The sequence below is a fragment of the Hippocampus comes genome, unplaced genomic scaffold, assembly GCF_001891065.2.
Source record: "Hippocampus comes isolate QL1 unplaced genomic scaffold, H_comes_QL1_v1.1 scaffold620, whole genome shotgun sequence".
Taxonomy (NCBI): Eukaryota; Metazoa; Chordata; class Actinopteri; order Syngnathiformes; family Syngnathidae; genus Hippocampus; species Hippocampus comes.
The window spans coordinates 196,660-205,027 of record NW_017804841.1 but is presented as its reverse complement, the minus strand read 5'-3'; the positions used below and the strand labels follow the sequence as shown (position 1 = coordinate 205,027).

At 42.6% G+C, this 8,368-nt stretch overlaps 3 protein-coding genes across 6 annotated transcripts in view; 2 read left to right on the top strand and 1 right to left on the bottom strand.

Moving 5' to 3' along the window:
* The window catches only part of pms2 (PMS1 homolog 2, mismatch repair system component), a 6,246-nt gene extending 3,032 nt beyond the window's left edge, over nucleotides 1–3,214 (top strand). Inside the window, exons 10-15 of the mRNA XM_019870203.1 lie at nucleotides 695–847; nucleotides 924–1,710; nucleotides 2,037–2,204; nucleotides 2,437–2,537; nucleotides 2,633–2,802; nucleotides 2,888–3,214. Of these exons, the coding sequence (XP_019725762.1) occupies nucleotides 695–847; nucleotides 924–1,710; nucleotides 2,037–2,204; nucleotides 2,437–2,537; nucleotides 2,633–2,802; nucleotides 2,888–3,031 (1,523 nt within the window). The 3' untranslated portion in view covers nucleotides 3,032–3,214. The remainder of the gene's footprint in view (nucleotides 1–694; nucleotides 848–923; nucleotides 1,711–2,036; nucleotides 2,205–2,436; nucleotides 2,538–2,632; nucleotides 2,803–2,887) is intronic.
* A 95-nt stretch (nucleotides 3,215–3,309) lies between these two features.
* Nucleotides 3,310–8,360, top strand: rsph10b (radial spoke head 10 homolog B). 4 transcript variants are annotated; one of them, XM_019870385.1, is made up of 17 exons: nucleotides 3,310–3,866; nucleotides 3,950–4,025; nucleotides 4,298–4,366; nucleotides 4,433–4,600; nucleotides 4,688–4,773; nucleotides 4,943–5,063; nucleotides 5,152–5,331; nucleotides 5,641–5,743; nucleotides 5,856–5,953; nucleotides 6,579–6,768; nucleotides 6,913–7,021; nucleotides 7,208–7,287; nucleotides 7,415–7,563; nucleotides 7,642–7,746; nucleotides 7,821–7,880; nucleotides 7,988–8,033; nucleotides 8,126–8,360. In XM_019870385.1, exons 1-17 carry the CDS (start codon nucleotides 3,739–3,741, stop codon nucleotides 8,248–8,250), a joined length of 1,893 nt encoding a protein of 630 aa, XP_019725944.1. In that variant the 5' UTR covers nucleotides 3,310–3,738; the 3' UTR covers nucleotides 8,251–8,360. The 4 variants fall into 4 exon arrangements, with proteins under 4 accessions (XP_019725944.1, XP_019725935.1, XP_019725953.1 ...); XM_019870376.1 differs by having other exon boundaries at nucleotides 4,409–4,600; XM_019870394.1 differs by having other exon boundaries at nucleotides 4,409–4,600; nucleotides 7,821–7,897; nucleotides 8,126–8,160.
* LOC109516106 (regulator of G-protein signaling 9-like) overlaps nucleotides 4,640–8,368 on the bottom strand; it is a 29,266-nt gene continuing 25,537 nt past the window's right edge. Inside the window, exon 19 of the mRNA XM_019870352.1 lies at nucleotides 4,640–4,652. The gene's annotated coding sequence lies outside the window, so the exon portion shown is untranslated. The remainder of the gene's footprint in view (nucleotides 4,653–8,368) is intronic.

Genomic DNA, 8,368 nt, shown 5'->3' with positions numbered 1-8,368 from the left:
CTGTCATATAGACAAACAAAGAAGAGAGTGTGTCTTCTTTATCTGTATTCACATTGGCTGTGTCCGAATGTGCACATGTTTCCCTTTATAGTGTACTAGTAAAGGGTTACGCCATTTTGTAGGGCAGTCCGAATGTCCAGAAAGAACAAATGAAGTGCACTCAAAATTACTCACAATGTACTTCTAAAAGTAGTGAGTATTGATGGTCAATCCGCAAGTTAATATAGATCACAATGATTTGCGAGTTCGAAAACAACATGGTGCAAGCACGAATATCAAGGTGATACGGTGACTACACGCCACAGAAATAATTCATTTAATTGAACTGAAAATACTGTATGTACATCAAAAAAAACAAAATACAGTTTTAAATATCTATATATATATATATATATTTTTTTTTTTATACAACGCATCCGTCGTTATTGTGGGTTTGGCTGTCACAAATTCAGCAAGTATTGCTTTTCCGTTGTCATGGTGCCCGATAACTATGCCGAAGTGAGTTGAAGAGCTTCAATGAACCAAAACGTGGTGTTTTTGTGGCATCTTGGCCCGAAAGAACTTCGTTGAGACAAAATTAGTTCAAATTGGTCCGGATGTTGCAGATTTTCACCTTTTGTGGTTTGGTCTCACTGTCATTTCTGATTTTGAGGGTTTTTTTTTGTTGTTGTTTTTTTTTTTTTTAACTCTCCAGAGTGTGTGGATGTAAACGTAACCCCAGACAAGCGTCAGATTTTCCTTCAGGAGGAGAAACTCTTGTTGGCCATTCTGAAGTCTTGTCTCATCAGCATGTTTGAAGCCGGTGTCAATAAAATGAGTGTAAACAACGCTGTCATCCCCAGCAGCGGTAAGATGGCCTGATTTTATTCAGGAACTTCGAAAGAATTGTCCGTAATACCATCCGTGGCTTTAATTTTTTGCAGCGCCTGCATCCAAACCATCTGAAGAGAACATGCAGAAATCTGGAGACAATACAGGACTAGAGATTGACAACCCAAAGTCATCCCTGAACTTGGCTGGTCTGAAAGCTGCTTTTTCAAGTCACCGCAGCTTCAATTCTGGTGTCAATTCCAACACGTCAAAAGCTGCCAATCACGGCCCGGCGCAACAAACCCTCAAGTCTTTCTTAAAGGACACTGGAAATCCAGGTGTAAAACCTCCTTTCGGACTCACACGTAGTTTAAAAACAGGCTACTCGGCGGGGAGGTCAGCGCTGGATGGGTTCAGGTATGGCAAGGGGACAGCGTGCACCGATATTAACTCCAAAGACATTTTTCTATCCAATTTGGACAACAATCCTTCAGCAGATAATCCGAATTGTGATCGGCACTCGCCTACTTTTGATGCGGAAGAACCCAGCATAAAAAAGGAAGCACTGACAGAGACAACAACTCAAGTCCACAAAGCTCTCCAAGAGTCACACTCGCAACCCGAAGCAACTACTCATAGTGAGGGCAGCTCAGCGAGTCCAGATTTGAAACGAGCCAGGAAAGAGAATCCGGGCTGCGCGGTGGATGCGCCGGTCAGCTTACAGAAGAGGGCGGTGCCGCTCCATTTTACGTTGCAAGAACTGACCGGGAAGATTAAGAGGTTACGGGACCAAAAGCAGAAGCGCGAAACCTGTGAGGAGCTCCTCTACAGACGCTTTAGAGCCAAAATTAACCCGGGAGAAAGCCAACGTGCAGAGGAAGAGCTGAAGAAGGAGATCAGGTAGACTCGCATTGTAAACACCATTTTAAACGCGACAACATTGTTATACTGCCCTCTGGTGGACAAAGTGCACACACTACAAGGAGCAGCACAATGTCCACTATATTGATGCTAAAAAAACATTGCACTATTTATGCCAAACCTACAGTCAAAATCTGTGTTAGTGAGCACTTCTCCTTCAATAGCATCATTATGACATGTGTGCCTTAGGCTGCTCAAAATAAAAAGCCTAAAATTTGAATGGAACATGCGTAATACGTTTTGGGGCTTGTCTTGCACGTTTAAAATTGATGAGCTTCCGTTGTGCGTCTCTCGCCGCCCAACAGCAAAGACATGTTCAAAGAGATGGAGATTGTGGGGCAGTTTAATCTGGGCTTCATCATCACCAAACTCAACTCGGACATCTTCATGATCGACCAGCATGCCACAGATGAGAAATACAACTTTGAGATGCTGCAGCAGCACACGGTGCTCCAAGGGCAAAAACTCATTGCGTAAGAATCCAAACGTTTACTTTTTATCATTGTATTTGTAACTCGCGCATAAGTATTTCTTCCAAAAACAAATGTCAGGAAAAGCCTCCTAGAACATCCGAACTGGATTTGAGGTTTATACCACTTTTGTCCCACACTGTATTGTATTTCTATATATTCGTTCTATCAAATTGGATCGGAGTAGATTGTGCCGTTCCAAGTATTGTAGTTATATATACTCTTTATTTTTCAGCCCTCAAAAACTTCACCTCACCGCAGTCAACGAGAACGTACTTATGGAAAACATCGACGTTTTTCGAAAGAATGGCTTTGAATTTCAGATTGATGAAGATGGTACAAACACGATTTTGTATTTGGAAGTTTAAAAAAAAACGATTTCTAGTTTAGTAATCATATTCAACCATTTTCCACACACGCTGTCAATGCAGCTCAGGTGATGGAGAGGGTCAAGCTGGTGTCTCTGCCCACGAGTAAGAACTGGACATTTGGTCCAGCGGACATTGAGGAGCTGATCTTCATGCTGAGTGACAGCCCGGGGGTCATGTGTCGGCCATCACGCGTCAGGCAGATGTTTGCCTCCAGAGCTTGTCGGAAATCTGTGAGTTTCGACGCCCCGGGGTGTTCCCGCTATTTGTCTGATTAGTTTACAGTTTGACGTATGATGCTGTCTGAATCTGTGTTAGGTGATGATTGGCACCGCGCTGAGTACAAGCGAGATGAAGAAACTGGTGGGTCACATGGGTGAGATTGAGCAGCCGTGGAACTGTCCTCACGGGAGGCCCACCATGAGACACCTGGTCAACCTGGACATCATCTCGCAAGACTGATCGAGAACAAGAGCAGTGCTATTTAAAGAGTACACAGGCCCAAGTTCACCTGATGAATCCAAAGTTTTTTTCGATCCTGTTCAATATATATATATTTTTTTTTTACTCGTAAATTCCGTTGAGATGTTTCAAGTGTTTTATGTCAACACGCGGTATAGTTTTATTCGCGAATAAACATTATGTCAGATAAACAATGTGTACTCTATTTTTCCATATTTTAAAATCTGAATTCTCGAACCTAGCTCACTTGCTTTTAACTGGTGTTGAAAGGTTTTTATTTTCTGCCACAATATCAATTTACACTAATTCAGGAACGAGAAACATTTAGTTCATCTATTAGCCACCAAGTCATGAGTTTGTTTCCGCAAAATTTCATTTACAAGCCAAATACAATCAAAAGTCATTGTTCAGTCTTACGATATTTGAATATATTCAAAAGAATGAGGCATCCTCTCCAATCGTTCCACTTTGCCTCATTCAATATGGCTGCCCTTTTGACGTACAATCAGCGTTGACTGCAGCGCGGAAGCTACGGTAGCTTCTAGTTGCCACGGAAACCAGTTGTTTATTTTTTGTTTCGCGTTCTTCGGTTACACTCCGCACATTTCACTTTTGAACACACGTTGAATAGAAAATTACATTTTTTTAACAATGCCAACACAATGGTGTATTAATATTAATGATTTTCAAAATAAAGTCGCATCGCGATGCTATACGGGAGTCCAAATTTAGCAAGTTATTCTGCTGCTTCGAAACTGACGCATCACGACGACGACGAGCAGCACGACGATGGCTTATTTGAACTGCCTTCGTTCTTTGTTTTAACTTTTCAGAGGTAAATTAACTTTCTTTTGTAGATTACTATTTTGTACGGAATAGCACAACAGGGAATGAAAGCGGTCACGGCGTCTCTGACAGATATGAAGGCGAAACAAGAGATGGGCTCTTCCATGGGAGAGGGACTGCCAAGTTTAAAGGCGGTCATTCTTATAAGGTAAAAAAACAAATAAAGTCATCAACTTTTTTCTGAATTAAATCAACAATTGACATTTTTTTAACTGAGCTACAATGTGAGTTTGCCTCACTTATTAAATAATGGTCATAAAATCTTGTTATGTCAATCACAACACTACAACGGGTTTGCATTTAACATGAAATATTTTTACAGTTGTCTTTCCGCCTAAAGCGTGTTCCTCCTATAACGTGAATTTAAAAAGACAATATGAAGCTTGAGCATTGTTTTGTTGTTGTTTTGTTTTTTTGAAGGGTATGTTCTCCATGGGAGTCATGCAAGGAACCGGGGTCTTCACATGGGCTGACAAAGTGACATATGAGGTAGGATTGTATAAAAGGGGGCAAAAAAATAACCAGATTAAGATGCGTTACATTTCTCGGCAACAGGGAGAGTTTGTTCACAACATGCCGATGGGCCAAGGCAAGTACATTTGGCCAGACGGCAGCTCTTATGAAGGCGACGTGTGCAATGGCGTCAGGCATGGCAACGGAACCTACAAAAGCGGCAATGCCACCTACAAAGGTCAATGGAATCACAGCAAGCGGCACGGAAAGGTAACACGCGACACTCAATATGATTACATTGAGAAGGAGATGATGATTATGACTAGTCTTTGTTTTGTTGTTTCTCATTCTTGTTAGGGCACTGTGTATTATAACCAGGAGGAGACTTCTTGGTACAAAGGCAACTGGGTGTTGAACAAAAGAGAGGGATGGGGAATAAGGCGGTAAGACTGTCGGTGTGAATATATTCAGTGGCAGGAATGAACAACATTGCAAATACTTGGTTAACTAGACGAGAATAGATTTAGCAGATTTCTGTCCGTTTTATTTTACTTGCAGTCGCTAAATTTGAAATATTTGTCATTTCTGCGTGGCCTTTTTTTTTTCGAACAGCTACCCTTCCGGTAACATTTATTTTGGCGAGTGGAAGCATAACTTGAGGAATGGCGATGGCACCATGAGATGGCTGAATCAGGGACAGGTCTACATTGGTAACTGGCATGACGGAGTCCAGGTAGAATATGAAAATATGACATATACAATTACTTTTTAGTACTTTTCAGGGGGCCGTATTCACCTGATAATTTTTCTTCACCGTCAAGCAAGGCCACGGTACACACGTGTGGCTCATGAAACGGACTGAACCCGGAGCTGAATTTCGTCCCAGTAATCAGTACACGGGGAATTTTTTCCATGGTTACAGACACGGACCGGGCATCTTTTACTATGCTGGCGGTGCCACCTATGAGGGTGGATGGCAAGACAATAAAAAACACGGGAAGGTGAATTCAATATTTAGTTTTCTTGTTTTGATCGCTGCTGTTTTTTGGATTCTCTCTTTTTTTTTTTTTTTTATACAGTAATTATCAATATGAATGTATATGGGACATTATTTACGGTGTGAATAATGTCTCTAGCTAGCTAGCTACAATTGTGCCTATGTACTTCCGAGCTACATAACGAGCAAGCGAGATATTTTTTGACATACTGACCTTCAGTTTGACTGACAAATAGCTAGCCATCAGTTAAACTGAAGGCCACGCATATTTACAAAAAGGGTGAAAAGGCGCCCATTTTGTATTTATCTTTAGGGAAAAGTTACCCTCAAGGACGGCTATGTTTTCCAAGGACAATTCCTCAATGACAAGATGGTGACCCCGATCATGACAGCAAACCAGGCCCCCGTTCTACTTGGTAGATCAACCTTTGCACATCATTTTAATCAGCAATAGTGATCTAGATAGATGATAATGCATGGATGAATATTACAATTAGCTTTTTGTGTCATGGGCATTTCCCGCATCAGGTACGGACGAATCTTCTCTTGGACCAGACATGACCGTCAACATAGATTCTATTTTGGAGAAAATACCTCAGAGAAAACGAGACATTGAGCACAAACAGGTCAGTGCCCAATTTATGAGCACGTCTGTGACAAAAAGCCCTTTGTAAAGATAGTAATGATCGATTTGAATGACAACGAGAGGCTTTTGCCACCATTGCATTTCAAAGTTAAATAAAAATGTTATCTGAATGAATTTTGAAAACAAGCATTTTCACAGAACTAAATACATTGTATTTAAATGAAATACAACTACTGTACTGGATTTAAAAAGTTGAAATCATTGTACCATTGAACATCCAAGTCAGTGATTCTTTCCTTTACCACGAGAGGAAGCCCACCTACCGTTGGTGGTACTCGTGCGTTGATGATGCCTGTGATGCTTTCCTTTACCGCTAGAGGGAGCCCACGTACCGTTGGCGGTGTCGTGTGTTGAAAATGCCTGTGATGCTTTTCTTAGCCACTAGAGGGAGCCCATGTACCGTTGGTGGTACTCATACGTTGAAGATGCCCGTCACTTTACTGGAATAGATGGAAAAACAAAGATACATTATTTGTCATCAATAAATGATTTGCAGACCAATCAAGTAAAATTGGATCATTTCCCACCTTAATTCGCTTTAGAACGCTATGATGTGGTGCGCTATTTCTTCATGCCTGCCGCTCACATGTTGTTCACTGAAACAGGTGCGGTTTGTTCTGCTGAGGCACAAGACGGAGCTGAGGTCCATCTATCGTTTCTACAGCCGACTCGGTCAACCTCAGATTCCCGGCGGCGCCTTCCTGCTGTCCCGCATGCAGCTGTGGCGCCTGCTCAACGACTGTTACGTCCACCATCACGGCGTCTCCTTGGCGGAGCTTGACCTTTTCATACGAGGTGAGAGGTGTATTTGGCAACAGTCAAAAAGCAAATATGTCAAGGATTGGCCGATGCATATAAAGTGTCCAATTTTAATCTGATCAGCGCAGGAACTTGTTCACTGATCCGTGCCGTCGCTGATCAACTCTCCTTTTGTGTCAGATAACCCAGACCCAGCCGAGGTTCACTCCCCCTTTACTCCCATCATGCTCAGTCGGTTCCTCAGCTGCCTCGTGATCGTCGCCTACCACATCCACCACAACGACATGGAGTAAGCAATCGAGTAGACATTTGCTCCGTAGTGGAATTATTTTTTTTTTTCCCTTACCCAATTCTCATCCTCTCGCAAAGTTTTTACAAACAAAGCTCCAAAGTTTTAAATGTACAGTGGGAAAAAAAGTTCTCCCTACCAGCAGTCATTTTTCTGAAATGATGAGGACTACTTTTCTTGTTGCAGGTCATCAAACCACCTTCTGGCTGCGTGTTTCGCTAAACTATTGATCGATGATATATTTCCGAATGCCAAGAATGTAAAAGGTAGGAAGAAGAAATCAAACATGAATGGAATATTCTGTTATTTTTCCATCACGAACAGGAGCTAAACTATCTCAACGCTCGTCTGTCCATAAATTGGGATTGACCATTGCGGGGTGTCCCCCCAAAGGTTTCCTTTTTAAGCCGCCAGAGCGCACAATTGTGGCTGTGGACTTCCTTGTGAAATGCTGGAAGGTATACCGGGCCTACTGCAGGGTCAACAAAGCACCCAGGGATGACAGCACCATGACAAACCGCCACATACTGTGGCTGTATCAGGTTCACGCCGTTATCATCCCCGTATTTTCTAAAGCATTTGAAAGCGCACGAGAGTTAACATTTGTTTTCCCACGCTAGGATCTCCATCTTTACGACAACGATTTGACCATCGTGAGGGTCATCGATATCATCTGCGCAGAGACCCTGGATCCCAGCAACCGGTCCGCCTGCATGGAACATGAGGTAGGCGCTTTGTCCAGTGGAATCGTTGACGTATACGGACTAAAACGTACGTACGGATTTTCCTGATGCTACAGATTACGTTCCTGGAATTTTTCGAGGTGCTTCTTGGCTGCGGCGAGGTGAAGTGTCAGCAGGTCAGAGGTTTTTACTTGTAAGAAACACTGACTACATAAAAAAAATTATCTTGAATTGTACGGCGTAAGAAGTCACAGTAACAGGCCAGATGACATTTGCTCAACAGATGACGGGTCCTTATCCCAAGATAGGACCGTCTCGATCATCTTCAGGTTTGTGTATTCACAATACACCTGAAATTTTCTCCAGCGCGTATATAAAAGGTTCTCCTGTGCACCTTCTAAATGTTTTTGACTTTCTCCAGCGCTAGCGCGTCAGTGGCAACAAACGCTGGCCCAAGACCGTGAAGTGGATGCTTGGAGTCATAAGATCCATCACTTCTTCAAACGCATGTTCTTCCCCGCCGTTGACCTTCTCCGCTTACTCTGACCGCCGTTGCTCGACGCGACAAAAGGCGACTCTTGCTCCAATTTCAAAAGGAGCAAACTGTCTCCACGACGCTCCGGATTGGAAAATATTTGATAAAGCGTTTCATTATATCACGAAG

What these genes read in the sequence shown, in the direction of transcription:
- rsph10b (XM_019870376.1), top strand. Translation starts at nt 3,739, where the DNA reads ATGCTATACGGGAGTCCAAATTTAGCAAGTTATTCTGCTGCTTCGAAA. An exon ending in CTGACAAAGTGACATATGAG is followed by an intron (nt 4,367 to 4,408) that starts GTAGGATTGTAT and finishes AACCAGATTAAG; the next exon opens with ATGCGTTACATTTCTCGGCA. An exon ending in ACTGGCATGACGGAGTCCAG is followed by an intron (nt 5,064 to 5,151) that starts GTAGAATATGAA and finishes TTCACCGTCAAG; the next exon opens with CAAGGCCACGGTACACACGT.